The sequence below is a fragment of the Carya illinoinensis genome, chromosome 13 (genome assembly GCF_018687715.1).
Source record: "Carya illinoinensis cultivar Pawnee chromosome 13, C.illinoinensisPawnee_v1, whole genome shotgun sequence".
Lineage (NCBI taxonomy): Eukaryota > Viridiplantae > Streptophyta > Magnoliopsida > Fagales > Juglandaceae > Carya > Carya illinoinensis.
Window position 1 is genome coordinate 16,492,826 of NC_056764.1, and position 19,739 is coordinate 16,512,564.

Sequence of the window (19,739 nt, forward strand, 5' to 3'; positions counted from 1 at the left end):
CAATTAAATAACTACTTATTATAATAGAATATATATATGTGTGTATGTATGTGTATGTATAAATATGTATGTATATTTGAACGTAACAACTAAGCTTCCCATCAATATTACTATATATGATCATTATCTGATATTATCAACCGTGTATGCAAAGCATGTATGTATATATATGTTTTTTTTTTATAAACAGATTTTTTTTTTATTTTTTACAAATTTATATTTTATTAAAATTAAAAAATCAGATTAAACTGAATCAGAGCGAATAAAATTAAATGTACTAGAAAGATAATCAATGCATAACCAATTTTTAAAAATGTAAAATTATTACGTATCGTTTCATGGATTCGGCTCTCAAATTTATCTAAAATCACATCGGATTTTACCAATTATACCCCTACTAGCATCTCTCAAAAGGTTGATCTCCACTATTCGTTGATATTATCTAGCATGTTCGTCTCTTATACCCCTAGCACAGTCCCATAATTATCAGTTTAACTTTTTTTCACTTGATTTTTTTTGGGGTTTGGAATCAATCACATTATTCGTACGAATATTTTGCACAGATTTGCTTGCAGGTTTTTGGAAGTTGTTGGGTACTGCATACAGACCATGCACATGGCGTTTTGAAAGTATCTATGATAATTGGAGTACTTTTTATTCTCCATTGATAGGGCCTTCCCGCCGTAGTAGTCCCGCAGAGAGAGAGAGAGAGAGAGAGAGAGTGAGAGAGAGAGGGAGAGCGAAAACCGGACGGCGAATCTCTCTGTTTTGTGTATTTGTAAGTTTGTGAATCGGTCAACGTCAGGGTCTTCAAGATTCGCTCCCCAGACTCTCTGAAACACTGACCGAAACCTCGTGACGTTCGTCACTTTTGCCGTTTTGGCCCTTTTCACTCGTTCGCTCGCTCGCTCGCTCGTTAACGACGAATACTCAGTGCTTAAAAATATTCTCTCCATTGATGGATTATTCCGTGGCGTCTCGAACCCGCTTTCCCAAATTATTCATATAATTAACCGAATTCTCTTTAATTATAAAATATTTTTTTAAGCTTGATCTTAATTAAATTATTCTCTCTGTTTTGTTTTTTGTTTTTTTGTAAGAAAAAAAAAATTATGTTATTGTTTATTTCTTCAACATTTGGATCTTTTCTTGCTGGGTCTCGATCAGCGTTACAGACATGATCTGGATGTTATTCGATTCGGATAGAAGGTGAATCGCTTCTTCATTAATTGAGATTCCATTGGATTGAACTATATTTGTTTTTTTTTTCTCTTTTTTTATTTGCGATGGGGAGTGAAGATTTGTTTGACGAAATGTAATGTGAAAAGTTGAAGATTCCTTTGATGAAATGTAATGCTCTGTTTGTTTGCCGAGAACTTGTAGGAAAGAAGATGAATTATATATATGCTATTGATTTTTTTGGGTATTTATTTATATTTCAGTTTGATTACTCGGGACTTATTCTCTTTTAGGTTCGGAATGAAGATCATTTATGTTTTGGTTTTGATTTTGTTCTTACTTTTACTTTGTTAGGGGCATTCCGATAGAGATATTTGGAAAGCTCCATTTCGATCCCGTGACCAGTAACTTGTTCTAGCGGTTACTTCAACTCAACCGGCTTTCTGGAAGCCGGCGGATCTATACAGGTATGACCATTTTATTATACCAATGAGCTGCTCATCCTGTGGTTTCTTTCTTCTTTCGTTTTATTTGTTTATGCCCGTCCCTATGCATGCTCAAGTGCATATAAGGATTATAACTTATCAAGTGGAACACTTTGGCGGAGACTTTTTGCAAGTCTCGGAATGCATTTCTCTCTGCCTTTATGATGCGGTGCCTTTTTGCCTCGCACAAACAGATGATATACTTACTGGTTTCATACCATTCTCTTCATGGCCATTCTTCTTGGACATAAATTTTATTCTGAACGTGTATCTGATAACATCTTGCAGGTAGAAAGGCATCTTGAATTTCCCAGTACACCAAAAGAAAAGAATTGTGGATGGCCATAGAATCTGTTGGTAAATATTTTTGTTCTTTTGATATTTGTTAAAGCAATTCTTTTGATTTCTTGGTGTAAAAAGTGTTTTGTGATGTTTGTTTCAGAGGAAGATGTCTATGATGCAACTTACAATGGGTTAACTATTGCCTATAAGTAAAGGTTACGCTATTAACCTCTAATTTTGAAGGTTGTTTTTGGGATTAGACCTTTCTGGTTGGTGTGACACAATCAGACCTGAGAGCTTCCATACATTGCAAATGACAACATACGAGCAAGATCCTGATGTTCTTCAGTGGGGTCTACAGCTCTTTGACAGTGATCCATACTCTAGTTGTGGATATTATGGCACTATTATGCAAGGTGACATGGATCATTATCATGGACATTATTTTGAGGGAGATAATTATGATACAGAATGTAGCAATATTGAAAATGATGAGCTTATTGCCCAAGCTCTTCAAGAAGAACTATCACAACTTGCAGTTGTAGAAGCACCTGGATCTCCTGATGAAGAATTGGAGCGTTTGCAATTATCTGTTGTCTCACAGGATTGGCTTGGTCAGTCTTTGAAAAACTCTGGCTCTGGTATTGCTAAGTTCAATCATTTGAAGCTAATTATCTGATTCGTTTGTGGGTTGTGCGCCTTGCTGTTGTATATTGTGCTTATATTATTTGGGAATTTTAGGTCATGAATGTGGCCAGGAAGAGGATGATACTATGAGACCTTCTACTTCATGTTCTAGCCCTGATGAAAACTCATACTGTGGGGATGAGCTGTCATATTCATTGGAGTTGATGGATGAGTATGCTTTTGATGGAGAAGTGGGAAAAAGGTTGACTCTGATGGTTCCTGTTCCTGTAAGTGTAGCATATATAGGAGTTGTAGTTATCTTTTTTCTTCCTGCCGAATATTTGAGGGCTTTATGAGACTTTCACTTTATGCTACTGCTGATATTTTGATTTATATAGTTAGCTCCTATGTCATATGAAGAATCCTTTGGTCTTGCATGTTGATTTTGTAAAGCTACTAAGTTCTGACCATTTGTAATATAGGTGTTTTGCACGTGTTGAGTTAGACACTGTCTGGGGATAATATATTCTGCTGTTCATATCTCTTAAGTTCAGTGACCATATAGTGGAATGATGACTATTGACCCTTTACAAATGAGTGTCCTAAGGTTATATTTATTTGTCGTCACGACCAAATGACATCTTCCCCCCAAAGCAAGGGTTTGACAGTGAGGTAACGAATTCAGTCCTTCACGATTTTTCAGGGGCATTTTACATAATAAAAATTGCTACTGGATGTATCAACTTCCCTTTTTGTAAGTGCTGTAGATTTGACTCCTATATACGTGTGTGTGTGTGTGTGTGTGCAGACTTTTGTTTTGGGGGGGTGGGGTTATTGCGTATAAGATTAAATCGAAGACTCCTTCATAGTGACGTACTTCTTTTTTCCAGCAGACAATGGGTACATACTAAAACAGGGTGTATGTAGTTTATATGCTTAAATCTTGTCTTTACTTTTTATTTTTGTAGCATGTACCAAGAATTAATGGGGAAATACCCTCAGTTGATGAAGAAACATTAGATCATCAAAGGCTACTGGACAGGTATTCTGTGTTTATTAGACATATGGGTGCGTTCTTCTTCTCTCTCTAGGAGCTTCTTGCGTCTGGTTTTGCAGATAAGTTTTCTATGCGAAACTAATGTGGAAATATTTTCCAACTCCACCCCTTTTTTTTTAAGATTGCAGTTATATGATTTGGTTGAGCATAAAGTTCAAGGTGATGGTAACTGTCAGGTTAGCTTGTTCTGCCATGGCAAGCATGCATTGTATGTTATTGTGATGTCTTATGTCTGATTTTACCAAATGCTTTGTTTTCATTACCTTAGAAAGTAGAGTGGTGAGTTATGGTTCTGAATTTCTGTTTCTTTTTACATTTGTTTTGGAATTCGATGAGAACATGTTACGAAATTTACTTCAACTGTCTTGGATATGTATAATCTAATATTTTGAGTTCTGTTTTGCTTTCATTCTCATCATTGACCTGTATACTGGTGTTTTTACATTTCTTTTTGCAAATTGATGATTTGGCTTTTATTCTTCACTACGATGTTTATACAAATAATTATACATGTAAAAACTAGTTGCTTGTGTGTTGTCTTACTAAAGAATTGATTTATTTTATATGGTTTTTGTTGGTATCAATACAAAGTCCTAAATGATATTAATATGCTGGACTTTGTTATTACGGACTGATGGAATCCATGGTGTATTTAGAAGTTCACATGATAAAAGAAAAGATTACCTGTCTATCCAAACTTTTGCATTAGTTGCATCTTGTACTTGCTCTATGAGTTTGCTTACCATAAAAAAGTGCTTCTGGATTTTTAAATTCCTTTGTACTTCATTCATATGAATTCCAGTTTAAAACTGAATGAAAATATTTTATGGTTTTTCGTTAGCACAGCAGTAAATGATGCGATTTTGTGCCCAATCATATTTTCTGTGTCATTTTTATTCATGTGACTATGCCTTCAAGTGGGCTGATGACTTATTAGCTTTATTGCACTACGATTCACTTCGAAAATAATTAGCCCCATCAGTGCTTTACAAACCAAATTTCATAAGTATCAATTCAGAACATCTACCAAAATGCATGTCTCATTTCACACTTGCTTGTTCTTTAGTTCATTTTAAGCCTATTATAGTCAAACCTGAATACTTATTTATTTCGGTGGTTGATTACTTACACGATGTCCCATACATTCCTTGATATTTCCAGTTCCGAGCTTTATCGGATCAATTTTATCGAACTCCTGAGCACCACAAATTTGTGAGAGAGCAAGTTATAAATCAGGTTGGCCATTATAGTAGTGAATTGGTTTTGAAAGCATGAGTTAGAGTTTATTGGGTTAAATTATTGTTGTGATACATATTTATGTTGTGATATTTTGAATGCTACAGCTTAAATCTTACCTGGAGATTTATGAGGGATATGTTCCCATGGCTTATGATGACTATCTGGAGAAGATGTCCAAGTATTTTCTTCTCCTTTGAGTTGACTTTCTGATTTCTTATGATGACTTTCTGATTTGACATTCATTTCACTTGGATGAAAATAGGAGTGGTGAATGGGGTGATCATGTAACTTTGCAGGCTGCTGCAGACTCGGTATGCTTGAATGACTTTACATTTATTGTAGTTATGATGGATTGGTCTCTCTCTCTCTCTTTTTTTTTTTTTTCCTTCGCCTTCCCTCTCTCCTTATAGATGTTACAACTGATCTAGCTTGCATTGTTTTGCTTTGTCGTCTTTTAACTTTATTCCAACCTAATATTGTAAACTGGTATGTTGAAATTTGCCTTAGGTCCATTGTGGAGGTCAATTTACCCCATGTACTTGTTGTATCTGGAAATCCTATTTCTCCCTGCTAAACAAATTACACTTCAATTTCTCTTGATTTTATGAAATTTTATGTCTTTTATTAGTTACTTTAAATCTTTAAACATCAAGTCCGTTGGGCTTTAATTTGTTTCTGCTTGTTTTAGAATTTCAATTTTGGCATAGTGCTCACCGTTTGAGCAGGTATGCTTCTGTCTAATGCATTTAGTGATCTACTTGCAGTATGGTGTTAAAATATTTGTGATAACATCTTTCAAGGACACCTGCTACATTGAGATTCTTCCTAATGTTGAGAGGTCAAAGCGAGGTACCCTTCATGGAGTTATCAAATTCCAATTGTAAATATTAGAAAGTCACTGCTTCAATGATAAAGTGGACAAATGGTGATAGATATCTAACAGTATGTATAATGTTTCAAAGTAATGTATAATAATGTCACTCTAGTCGAGAATGATATTTGCTGGACAAACCTGAGATCCTAGTATGTTCCTATGATCCCATTGCCATATACCTTTCTATATAATTATTAGCAATGCACCGAATTTTTATTTTCCACCCTGTTTTCTCATTAAAAAGAAACAGATGTGGTATCTCCCTAATTACTAACAGTTTTGAACTGTTTCGAGCACCATGTGTTGGAGTCCATGGTTTGCCTTTGGTGTGAACACTGACTTTGCTTTTGTGACTTGCCTCCCTTTAGCCATACACATGGGCAATGCACACCCTAGTGGGAATTATGTTGTCAATGCCCTATGCCTTGTGCACTTTCATTGCTCATTCATTTGTTCCTTTACATATGTCAGCCCTTTTGCTCTACAGAAAAAGATATTTCATCATTTCAATTGAAGGAATGCTAACTGAGAAGGACACGGATGGGTTTAGGCTCCATGTTATCGGTGTGGAAGTCATTTCTCGAGAGATTTTCTTAACTAAGAAAACTTAATACTAAGCCTATACAATGTGTATTAACCGTTTTTCTAATGAACCTTTCCTTCGAGTCAAAAGAATATTGTAAACAGAAGCAGGTGTGTTAATATAGTAATCATCATTTGATCCAATGATTTATCATGTTTTCCTAACAGAAAACTATGTCCAATGCTGCAAATAGATTCTTTGTTTGATAGACTAGCCATATATTTTTTTTTATTTCTTTCTCCCGACTTCTCAATTGCTGAGTTTAATTTTACGTGTGAGAGACTCTTCTGAGCAGTTTTCTCATTCTTTTGATTTTTCCCTTTTTATTTTAGTTTCAACTTAGTATTTCCAAATGGCTAAAAAAAATTAAAGAAAAAAAAAAAATCTCCTCCTTGTTTAATGTTGTTGCTTACTGATGTGCATTGAGATGAGGATGATTCTTATTTATTTATTTTGCAGTAATTTGTTTGAGCTTTTGGGCAGAGGTGCACTATAACTCAATATATCCTGAGGGAGGTAAAGATTAAATGATCTGCAGTTTTTAAGTATTTTTTTATTGCATAGAGATTATTTATGAATAAACTAGATACATTTAAATTGTTCTTCCTCTGGATGCTACTTGCTATATTCTACTAACTCAAGAGATTAATCCAACTATTCTGACCCATTGGTCTGTGTTCTGAAAAAAGGTGGGTTGAGTTGGAAGCTACAGCTTTTTCAACATTTCATCAGGTTCATATATGTTGACCAAACTTGATTAATTGATCACAATGCCCTATTAGTAAAAGAACTTTTACAGTTGTAGTGTATAAATTATTATATATTGTAGTGTAAGTATCTAATATGCAACTACAAGTCATAAGTGATGGTTATAACTTTCAATATATGTTATCATTGGTCTAACATTCGGTATGAGTTATCGTTGTAGTTTACATAGTAACTTTTTTTACAGGTGATATAAAACTTTATTGAGAAAGGAAAATAGGTGTAGCCCAAGTGCAAAGGAGATTTACAATGAGAACACCTAGTTACAAGTAACGACTAGAAATGGATACGAGGAAATCATGAAAACTAGCCCCATCGAAAAAAATGACGGTAGCCCATAAAAATTAAGTGTTGAAGAAGAATCTTTTGATCTCATCAAGGAATGTTCCCAATCTTTAAAGCACTGACCATTTCTCCATCCAAATGCATCACATAAGACACAAAGAAATCATTTTCCATATAAGGGAAATTTGGGGGTTGCGCTGAAGTCTTCTCCAACACACCAAAATGGCCTAACACCCTTTTGAGCATTATCAATGCCAATCTGGTCATATTGAGAGTGTCATCCCACATAATTCTAGCCACCTCACAATGTGATAATAAATGATCCATGGTTTCACATTTTTCTTACGCATATAAGTTTATAACACCAATCAATAACAAAATGCCCACATTTCCTTCGAATATAGATGGTAAGGATTTTCCCAAGGAAAGCAGTCCAGCCAAAGAAAGCTACCTTGGGGGCACTTTACATCTCCAAATGCACTTCTAAGTAAAAAATGTTGTGATTTTGAACCGACAGAGCTTTGTACAAAGAATGAACTGTGAGTCTCCTACTCCTAACTTGAGTCCAGATCATCCCATCCACCTCAGCATTACCCACGATAATGGCGCACAAGAAGCTGAAAAAAATCGGAAATGGAGCCTAGTTCCCAATCCTTAGCTGGTCTAATAAAAAAAATGTTCATTGAAATGAGCTACTAGAGTTATCCGTCGTCTCTGCCATCAAAGTGTCCTTATCACAAGCAGTCCGGTAGTATAGGGAATGTGATCCTGAGAGCCCTATCTCCACACCAAGTACCATGCCAAAAGCACACTCTTGAACCCACACTGACCTCAAATCTGCAATATCTAGAAAAATCCTCCATCCATTTCTAATATTTTCCCACAACTCCACTCCATCTGCACCCCTAACTTCATTAGAACACCACCCACCTTTCGCTCCCATACATAAGAATAAGTAATGACCCTCCACAAAGCCTCCTCCTGATGATACTGCCGCAACCACTTTTCAAGGAGGCTGTTATTAAATAACCTCAATTTACGGACCCCCAACCCTCCACTAGAAACTGGGGAGCAAACCTTGTCCCAACCAACAAGATGGAACTTGGCCTCATCTCCAAGTCCTCCCCACAAAAGACCATGTAAAATCTTTTCAATACGACCTACCACACTAGCAGGTATGGGAAATAAAGATAGGAAATATGTTGGGAGGTTACAGAGTATGCTTTTGATTAAACTAATTCTGCCCCTTTTGACTAGTAGACCCTTTGCCAACCTGCCAACCTTCTCTCAATCGCTTCAATAAACTTATAATACATGAATAAATATGTAAAATACAGTTAACATCTAATACATATAATGCGTATATATATTTTATGAGCTTTAAAACAAGATCCGATGAGATGAGTCAAGCTTATATGAACTTTGTTCATGAGTCTAAAATGAGTTTGAGCCAAACATATACAGATTTGACGCATTATATATTGAACTAATATTAGTGTTCATGAATAAATCATTTATTAAATGAATCGAGCTTGAACTGAGTACACATACAAGCCAAGTTTGAGCTGGTCATGAATGGCTATGCTCATTTACAGCCATAGAAGAAAGAAAACATTATGGAAAACAACTAAGTAAAAGAAACAAAAGAAAAAGGAGGTAGTAAGGTAAAAGGATAACGGTTTAAGGTAAAGTTAGTACTGAAGGAGTTCTTAGAAAATTATATTTACCATTGGGGAGGATTGATTTAACACCCTAGCTTTTTGCACAAAGTTGTTATAGTTTACTGTCTTCTCTAACTTGGGTTTAAGCAGTACTTGATGCAAATGTCCACCTAATAAAAGTCTAAAAAGCTCTATTATCACATTAACAAGTACCACAAAGACAAACGCTGAGGTTGTCCTTCAAGTGAAATAAGAAACGTACCATGGCCACAAGAAAGCCTTCAGATTTCCAGTTTAGATACTGGTACGTCCGGCATTGTTGCCTGCTAAATGCAGTATCATATGAGAATAGACACTGATTTTTTTATGATTACACTGATGTGGAGCCTTGTATTTAGCTTAGTTGAACAATTTCTTGAATATAACCTTTGCTAGGCAGCCCTAGATAGTGACTGCAATAAGTATGATTAATGTTGCCATTGCAAGATGCACCTAAAGCTTTATTTAGTTATTGGAATCTTTTATGTTATACACCAGTGTGGGATTTTAGCAGACTTTGTTTACGGAGTTAATTGTTAGTTACTTGTGGTAAGCTTTATTTAGTCCCATTAAGATGGTTTTCAGATCACGTCATCTTTCTGTATTGGTCATCCAGATGTGCCAGCATCCATGATTAAGAAGAAGAAAAGAAGGTGGATGTTAAGAAATAAGCATTTGGAATCACCAGATCAAGGCTGAATGATAATAATAGACTTTGCGCTATTACGTTCTGGCAGGGTTCCTTCCAGATTGGTTTTCCAGCCATCTTACCGACTTTTTCCAGCCATCTAACCGACTTTTTGGCTGGGTTCCTTCCAGATTGTTTGAAGGCATGAATGGTGCCGTACCTAGGCCTTATCTGTATGCTGCTGATGCGACTCCATACCTGCAATTTTTTTTTTTTTAAAAAAATCGTTTTTATTGCGAAACTCTCCTTTTTGTTTCGCTACCAGTGCAGTTACTCTGCAACTTTTGCCTTCTGCTTTTCCAAATCTGTTCCAGCTTGTGCACAAAATTCTAGAAGCTTGCATGTGCCATTGAGGTCACATTTACGGTTTGAGTATTGGTAATGACAAGTACAAGCGCATTTCTGGGTTTATTAAGAGTAACCGGTAATGAAAGAAAACATTTATAGAAGTTGAAGTTAATTGGTTGATTAACTATGTGTGTAATGTATGTACGATGGGTGCAAGCTGACTTACTTCTACAGCTTTTTAATTTAGAAACAATAAGATCCCAATGCCTGAAACCAAAGTTTACAACTGAAAATAAAATAGAGTGTTAAGTAGTAATATGGAACAAGGTCAAAATTAAGGAAATTTTGGGGAAATTGACCTAGGAATGATAAAGAAAGTAAAGAATTTATTAGATTGGATCAGGAATAAAAATTGGAATTGTTCACTAATTTATATTTTTGGATCTGCTTGCCTCTTCGAAGTTTTTATTTTGATTGGTAAGATTCGTTTCATTAAACGAATGAAATAGGTGTTGTGAAGTATATAGGGAGTATACAAAAGAAAACATCTAGTTACATACTAGAAGCCAGAAAGTAAAAATAAGAAAATCATGAACACTAGGTCCAGTAAGGATCATAGCAGAATACCAAAGAAATAAAGTGTGCACGAAAAGGTTTATAAGTTCATCCAAAGTGCTTCTCCTATATTCAAAACTAATATCATTCCTGTCAAGTCATTTGCATCATATAAGACACAAGGGAATCATTCTCCAAACTGCAGCCACTTGGGGACTACCTCGGAGACTATTCCAAGAAGCTAAGACGTCTACCACCCTCATAGGTATCATTCATGCAATTCTATTCCTATTGAATATCCACAAAGTCACATAGGGGTTGCAGCAAAATAGAGTTTACACTCGCACGCAGGGGAACATTTTTTTCTCAGCTCTTCCCCCCTCTCTCCCTCACTCCCCCACCCCATCACCTGCTCTACCCCCACCCCTCGCTCTCTTTCTCTCTCTCTAGAATATGATCTATGGCCACCAAGTTGCTCCACTCTCCGCTGATTCCCTCTCTCTCCTCCAATTGTTGCCCCCCTCAAGGACCGAGAGACTTGTGGCCATCAATGAGAGATGGGAATTCTATGCAATCTCAGCCCAACTAAAACAAATCCAATCATTCACGAATCTGATTCTATTAATTTGGACGCCGTGAAGCTGGAAATAGAGGACTCCCAGAACGTGTTGTTACGTTAGAAGTGCCAAATAACACTAGGAATTCTCGCAAGCCAACAAATCGAGCGAAGAAGACAACCTGCTTTATCCGGTCAAGTCTTTTTTGGGTGAAAAGGCTAGTGAAGTGGGCATTTGAAAATGAAGATAAAACCACAATGCTCTGTTTGGCTAGTAAGAAAATGAAGTTAAGTTTGAAAATATATTCGTATCATTTGGGACCCAAGAAAAGAAAAGAAAAGCCTCCTCCCATCAGTCACTGTGTGTCTACCTAAACACCCAAATGCCAAATTACATTTGTATAGGAGAAAAAAGGTTTTCTCTTTCCTTTTTCTTACTATCATGTTGGGACCCAATCGGAAAGGGAGTGGGAAGAAGCAGAGTAGATTATACCACGTTCTCCATAATCCAATTTCGTTAGTTTCCTAACGTTTCTCAGCTACCAAACAAAGCTTTCATATATATAATTAATTACATGAGTACTATGGCAGGCAGGAGAGTCCTTTGGGGTCGATGTATACAAAAGCAGTGTGTCAGGGGGGAGGCGAAAGGAGAGGTGCACTGTGCGTAGGGGAGATGGGAGATAAATGAGAGAGTTGATTCTATGCATTAGGACACAATAAATCACATAAGTCTTCTACTTGTTGAAATGATATTGGCTGGTGTAATGTCAAGTTTTTCACCCGATTGGCTAGGAGCTTTTTCCTAGAGAATGCTATCTAGGGTTGAGTTAATGTGCCAATATTGAAGGGCACCCACGACATGTCGATACTCAGGATAGATTAGATAAAGGCTCACCATCGAGACTCGGCAATTTAGCATCACTAGTACATGGTGGCTCAGAAAGCTTGGTGCCAAGCATGTGCACACAATGAAGTAAGTCTGAGATGTATTTGACCTAATAGAGACAGAAACTATCATGAGTCCCAAGTAACTTGAATTCCCAGAAAAATGAAACTGAATTGAGTAAAATGATTAGGATGAGATGCCCAACCATGATGCTATTATTATATAGAACTGTACAAAGTAAATAAAGGATATACAATGTTGAAATATACATTGGATTTTAAGAGTATCTTTACAATAAATTATTGCTATTGCCTATATTGCTCGGGGTTCTCTCAATCAATAGGATTGCATATTTCCTATAAAGAGGAAGGTGTTGACTCAAGTTGGTAATCTTCCATGTGACTTCCTCTGTTTTGGGTGGTTGCCATCATGGGTTGTATAATTCACATTAATAGGGTCTAACTCATCATTTGGACACTTGATGACATGTCCCAGCGCATAGTGATAAAGGACTTTTCACCTTATGGTAGGTGAGCTAAAAAAACTGCCCAACGATCGATGAAAAGACCATTGTTGATGTATGGGCTTTCTAGGACTACACAGAAATGCTCAGAAGTTGGCAGTGTTGTATGCAAAGGTATACACTTCATTTGAAGAGTCACATCCGGAGTAGGTCTGTTAAAAGGATTACGACTCGACAAATCATAGTTTAAACTAGAGGTATGGTTCCGTGATGCCGAGGATGTTGGCTGATTGGTCAACACCTCATAGGAAAATTGGGCTTGTAATAATCCAAAGGAGAGTACACGTGTAAGATATTTAATTTATGAAATCACAAAGAAATTGAAACATAACACGTTGTGGTGACAACGTTGACAATCAAGTACTAAATACCAAACTTTATGAAAAAGGGGCTTCTCGCCCTTCATTAGCCTCAAAATATTACATCATCCTAAATACATAAAGTTAGTCACCATAAGATAGCAAATTGATTACAAATAAGCGCTAGACTTAGTGTTGTATATCCTATTGAAGGCACAAAATAGCTACTACAAGTACTAGTGTTAAGATGGGTCCTAGTTTCCTTAATCAGGATTTGGGAGGGATTGACTCTTCTTCCTCTGGCGTTTTGCCAGTGTCTGTACCTGCATCAAAATCTACAGTTCCAAGAACAAAACTATAGGTAGGTTAGGCTGTTATGACAAAACTACTAATAAGAGAGAGTGCTACCGAAAATGCTATGAAAACTTTTCTTGTAAATACTAGGAAAACATGTATATGCTTAAGAGGAATTACCCACTCTTACACCTATGTGCATCCTCAAAATCTGGCAAGGAATCACTCTCTGAGTTAAAATATATATATATTCATGTCAAGGAATCACCCTCCCAGGATGTTGCCCTCACTTTATGCAAAATAGATAAAAACATATTAGTAATATTATGGTGAGGAGTAACCCATCTCCATATAAGTAAAAAACTTGTAAAAAGTCAGCATTTGACCTATTTTAGCCAAGTAACATTCTTTTGCCACATAAGTGTTCGTCACATAAATAATTGCTCATAGGCATTCATTCATTACACAGGCTCTCGTTTGCCACACATGCGCACACTCACAAATGCTTGTTGCATTGGAGATGGTGCTCTACTTGGCCAACCAACTAGAAGATAATAGCATGTGTGATGACGAGGGATCCCACATCCTAACTATTAGGTGAGGCCAAATACAACATTTTTCCACCTCACTCCCCATGAGGCATTCTCCTTGTGTGATGTACATGATAACGTATCACAATATGGTCCTGAAGAATTCTCCATCCCGTACCATGAATAGAGACTCGTGCTACCTACTACTCACACACACACAGATATTGAAGGTTCCCACATAGGGTCATAGAGTCAGGTATAGAAAACAATTAAAACATTGAAAACATTGAAAGCATTGACAATCAGTGAATAAATACAGCCAGAAATATAATGATTGAAATATTATTCATGCTTGTAGAATGAGGGAGAACTTATAGAAATAATATAATGGCTTTTGCACACAACATTCACCCCATATTACTCAGCATTGTCTTATAAGCTAACCTACATTCCTACGTCAGAAGTTCTCTTGTTGCCTCTTTACTCCTTACTTTCCGCATCAGTCGTCTTCTCGAGTTTTTTAGTGAATAAGGTCTCAAAAGTAAGATCTTATCCCACGTCTAGGTCTTTTAAATAGAGTGAGATGGTCAGATGTCCTTTCTGACATATCTCTAACCCTAGGTATGCTTGAATAGGAGTCCATAATCCCTGTCTTGTCATGTTGTAAGATGATAAAGACATATGACTACGGTATGGTCCACATACCCTTACGGTATGCGAACTCCTCAAGTCCTTCCTCGAACGAGGGTTCTCCATGTGGCATCGAGCCATACTTCTGAGTTCAGATGACACGACTTATCATGCCTTTAGCTTTCATTATAGACCTACTCTAGATGTGACCTTTCAAATAGAGCGTGGGCTTCTGTGCACAATACTAACACCTTTTCGAGCCCTTCTGTATTGTCCCAAAAAGTTCTCATGTCTGGGTTGTTTTGTCATTGATCGTTGTTCCTTTTGGGCAAGTGATCATTTCTCGTCTTGGGTTGGTAACTCTTCATCTAAGTTTATCAACCACTTCAACTCCTCGTTCTCGCCCTCACAATGGACGGTTTTCCTAACTTGCTACCATGGGCAAGACACTTATCTTTGCCTTGCTTTATAACATGTCAGTTTGCCTCCCACAAGGTGCTTACTCGCCTAGATGTTGGACTAGATGCACTCTATATCTCTCATTGCTGATTGCTTAAACCATTGGATTTTTCCTCATATTTGCATTTTTTTTAACTTCATGAATGGTCTATCCCCTTTTGGGTTAGGTAGGGCCCTCACAACCATGCCTTGCCAGTATGTCTCTATTATCCTATAGTGAGACATCGAGACTAAATGACTTCTATTCAAACATGCTTGAAGTCAGAAGGACGCCTAACAAACTTGTACTATAAATGACTTAAGGTAAACGTCAAAATCTCACTTTTGAGATCGAAAACACTTGAAAACCCTTGGAGTAAGAGTCTTCAAAGAAAGCAAGTGTAACAACCCAGCCAAATAATTCTAAGTTCAGAAGGTTGATGCTTTTTTGTGATAACCCAGACTTTACCAAGCCTTCACTTGTTTTTCGTCGCCAGTTTATATTTAATTGTTAGGCCATACAAGAGGTGTAGAGTACTTAGAAACCTTAGACCCTATTTAGTTCTAATGTATCTGGCATCTAAGCCCACAAGAGAGGCCCAACAAGGACCTTAGAATTCGACCACTACTTTGAATTAGGGTTTGGAACCTAGTGCACCTTAGGGCGCTGCCCAACCAACCACACAGTGCCACATATCACACATGCTTATGTCATGCACTAGATACATTGAATCTGGGCCTAATAGTGGGTGAAGGGGGTGAGAGACTTTAGGGTTTTGGTAACCCAAAAGCCCTACATGCCTCCCACCAAATTTTGGCAATATGCAAAGTTTTGTGCAATGATTGAGAAGGGAAAGTCTTCTAGAGACACTACAAATAAGAGGCACAGAACCCTAAGAGTCCCTTAGGGTTTCAGCCATGAGGGTTACATGCCTACCATGACAAGCTCACTTACCTCCTTGCCACTTGTCACTCATGCAGAGGGGTAGCCAGATTTCTAGAAGAATTCAATCTAAGGAATGGGAGCAGGTGCCTAGGGCAAGACCAAAAAAATAAAAAATAAAAAATAAAAGAAAAAAAGGAAAAACCCAACTTCCTAGGTGTTTTGGCCAACATAACCACCATCTACATCCCATGCCACTTGTCAAGCTGACAGTTTCTAGAAGATGACATGGGGAAGTGGCACATGGGGGATGCCAAAGGATGAAGCACATGTTTCCAAGAAAACTCCTAGGGTTTGGCCAAGGGTGCTTCATGCCTATCTAAGGAAGATCAACACTTTTTTGCCAAGTGTCATGCATGCAATAGGGGTGGGGTTATTCTAGGAGGAAAAAATGATTAGGAAGGGGAAGGGTTTCTTGGGAGAGGCCACACGCACACACACCCAAGATTCTAGAAGGAAATCTTTGTGAGATTTGAGGAAGAGAGAAGAAATAGGCGGCTAGGGAAGAGAGCCACTCACACGCCACTTGCCACTTGGCAAGCATGCACACATCCGCTAGCCAAGGAAGATTTAGGGTTGGGTAAAGGACGTACACACCCAAGAGATTCATTGAATCTAGTCCATATGTGAGTCACATCCAAAGGGCTTCTAGAGAATTTTAGTAGGAGCCATGACACTTTGTCCTATTTTTCGAAAGACCTTTGAGGTTCCCAATGTGAAGAAAATGATGGGGAAGAGGGAGAGACATTTCGGTTTAAGTTAGAAGGGGTGATACATGGCAATTGCACAAGACCACGCTTTGAGCTTTTCTATGACATCCGATAGGACTTGGTGAGCTATAAAAAGGGAAGAGGCCAACATCCAAGGGTCCTTTCCTTGGATGCCATTTTGGTTTCCTCTACACTTGTTTTCTCTCCACTCTCTCTTTCTCTTACACGGCCAACCAAGGAGAGCTTTGCCTCTTCGTTTCTCACATACTTTCACTTTTGCTCCAAACAAAGATCATTCCCACCTCTCTTCTCTTTAGTCACGAGCAAGGAAAGACGATAGGAACCACGTTATCAAGGGAGGAGCCACACAATACAACCGTAATTCCTACTACCTACACAAACACACATGCTCAAACACAAGGGATGATGGTCTCAAAGGCTCAGATTCAAGGGGAACCCCTACCACCACACACCAATGTTTGACCTTTTACTCATAAGAAGTTTCTTGAGAAGAAACTAGGATTTTCCCAAAGGGGAGGCCGAAATTAGAAGTGGTAGTCTTCATCCCATTTCCAAGGGATCTTGGTCATAATGCACAACATGCACATCACACTTATGTCATGCACGCACACACACACACATGCCCAAGACCTAGCTATGGTCAATGGAAAACACGACCACCATTTAACCAAGGGCCTTTAGGCCGAATGCTTAGAGTGCCACCATGAGCAAGAAACCCTAGCATCTCCTCACACGCCGGATTAGGGTTATGATTTCATGTTTCTAATTAGTTAAACGAATCTTTTTACAACTTGCTTGATCATATTATATTGTTATAATATTTTCAAGCTGTAACATGAGATGTTCAACATTAGATTTCATGGTTGCATGATTCAGGGCATTCATATGTTCATAAGGTCTATGGAAAGAAAATTGTTTCAAGTTTTTCATGTTATATGCATTTGGGTTACAAAGTGTTTTCAAAGAAAAAATTTTGTACATGCTTTATAATGAACCCAAAAGCTAGGATGGGGAAATGCCCTAGTGGAGCTCATCTGTTCACTCAAGAGTGTTTAAAATAGAGTGGTTGCCCCTAGGTCGACAAAGTAACATCGATGGACCTCGGATGAATCCTTGTGGAAAGGATACCGGAGCGGAGTAGCACTTAAAACTAGTAGGTGTCTCACATGTATTATATGTAGTGAAGGTGAAATATGCAAACTGCTGCATAAGTTAAAAGATTATGACATAGTCACCATAGTCAATTGGGTTGTTGGTAGATGCGGTAACTAGTGGGGAACACATGGTGTATAGGGGAGCTATGAGGTATCCAACTATATGTTATATGAAATGAACAAGGCAATGAGCTCAAATAAATATTAAAAGAAATGAACAAGGTAATGAGCTCAAAGATATGTTCCATGTTTATGGATCAAGATGAAAAGATGGAAAAGATGTTTTATTGAAAGGTCAAAGTATTTTAGTTACATGTTGTTTTTGAAAGGTCAAAGTTACATAAGTCAAGTTTTATGTCAAAATATATGTCCATGCATTCATTTATGGTTTGCCATGTCTATGTTATATGTTATATGTTGTGTGTTTACTTACTAAGATTGAAATTTCACTGTAGTAGTTTCCACTACCATTCCCCACCAGAAATGCTAGAAGTTGTGGTAGGTATGCAGGATCCTTTAGAACCATGGACAAAATTAATGAGCTGTTAGAGGATGAGTTTACGGTAGATGCTTGTTATAATTTTGCTGCCGCTATTTTGGAGACCATGACATAGCATCTTAAGGACATTATAGAGGTCCTTAATAAGGATGGCAATTGGATTGTGCTACTCTAGCCCAAAAAGGCTTCTAAGTTAAAGAAGGATATGGATTTCGTGCCAAGTTATCTTAAACAAGCTAGAAATTACTCTGTTGAGGCAAACGAGGTCGCTTCTAGCTTGGGACTTCTTGAGCCAGAGCTTTTGCAAACAAAGAAATTTTTCTTGAGTGTGACTAGTGACGAGACTTTCATGCTAGTGAAGTTTCTCGTTTCTTGAATTTATGATTTATTTGGATGGTCCCTTTATTTTTTGGGAGTACTTGAACAAAAATTAAATCTTTTGGGATATTTAAGCTATGATACCATGTTATTATACTTGCCACCAATCTTACTTAACTTATGATAATTTTTCACTACGATTTATTGTATACTGCTAAATCATTCGGTGCATTACATCTTAATTGTCATGTATGTGGATATTTAGCCTTAAGTTACATGTCTCGAACTTCAGTCACCCTTCAATCCCAAACAGGGGGCTAGAGGCATCACTATTTTTATTAGGTCTTAATTATATTTAATGGGTCATATTGGATAAGTCTACGAGTGATAAATTACTGAGGTTGATTAATAGTTTTAATTAGGCTCAATAATTAGATTAAATCTCATTTATTATTTATTGAACGAGTTATATTCCTTTTAGAATTTAAAGATCGATCATTAGAAATTTATTTCAAGTTATGTTTACTGTATGATGTGTTGCTTATTAAGTATTCAATTCATTTTTATATGTTTTTATATTTTAACCTCCCCAAGTGAGGATTTTTATGAGGATGAAGTTGCAGGACAGGACTTGGTCCAAGGAGGCTAGACAAAGGCGTAGATAGTTTATGTTATGCTAGTTTTATGATTTCCAATTTAATAAGTTATATTTAAGGACATGAGACCTTATTGATTTTAAATAAGTGTTTCTACAGACTCTTTCTTGGATTTTAAGAATTTAATATAGATTGACTTTATTTATTTAAGGAATCTTTTGTATCTGGTGCTTTGTTTACAAGAAAAGTCTTTAAGTCAAAGTTTAGTAGCGCACCAGTTTCTTGAGAACTCTAAAAATGATTTTATTGAGGAACATGTTACAACAAGCGATTTCAAATGAGACAAAGAAATGAGCAGTGTAGTGCTGCTGTAATTCTAAGAAAATGAGGTAGAATAACTTCTAAGACAATATTGAGGAATGAGGAATAAATGTTGTGTAAAGATATTAGAGAATTTTGACATATGCATACTCTATAATCTCCCCATTTCTTATCATGAAATATTAAATGTTTTGCCCTTATATTTTTGATCATTTTTATTTCGTGTTTTCTAATATTTGAATGCATTTATTTTTGTTGTTGTCTCTATGAGTATTTATATCTCTGTATGAGTAATCATATCGTGTGTCAATTATTATGGATGGGATGTAGCTCGGACCATTCTTGTGGTGCGTTGGCATGAGCTTCATATGGATAGAGAGAATCCTCGTGAATGATTGGAGTGTGATGGTA

The 19,739-nt window shown here is 37.0% G+C and overlaps 1 protein-coding gene across 9 annotated transcripts; it reads left to right on the top strand.

Moving 5' to 3' along the window:
* The first annotated feature begins 458 nt into the window (after positions 1 to 458).
* LOC122291714 (OVARIAN TUMOR DOMAIN-containing deubiquitinating enzyme 12-like) lies at positions 459 to 10,173 on the top strand. Of its 9 annotated transcripts, XR_006236739.1 has the most exons (15): positions 459 to 1,209; positions 1,534 to 1,646; positions 1,953 to 2,021; positions 2,107 to 2,587; positions 2,688 to 2,860; positions 3,542 to 3,615; positions 3,752 to 3,806; positions 4,792 to 4,866; positions 4,974 to 5,047; positions 5,132 to 5,180; positions 5,634 to 5,718; positions 6,786 to 6,842; positions 7,016 to 7,058; positions 9,693 to 9,807; positions 9,878 to 10,173. XR_006236739.1 is itself a non-coding variant. In XM_043099614.1 (14 exons), exons 4-14 carry the CDS (start codon positions 2,260 to 2,262, stop codon positions 9,712 to 9,714), a joined length of 1,035 nt encoding a protein of 344 aa, XP_042955548.1. In that variant the 5' UTR covers positions 459 to 1,209; positions 1,534 to 1,646; positions 1,953 to 2,021; positions 2,107 to 2,259; the 3' UTR covers positions 9,715 to 10,173. The 9 variants fall into 9 exon arrangements, 7 of the variants coding, with proteins under 7 accessions (XP_042955548.1, XP_042955547.1, XP_042955543.1 ...); XM_043099614.1 differs by having other exon boundaries at positions 9,693 to 10,173; XM_043099613.1 differs by lacking the exon at positions 7,016 to 7,058 and having other exon boundaries at positions 460 to 1,209.
* The last annotated feature ends 9,566 nt before the right edge of the window (positions 10,174 to 19,739 follow it).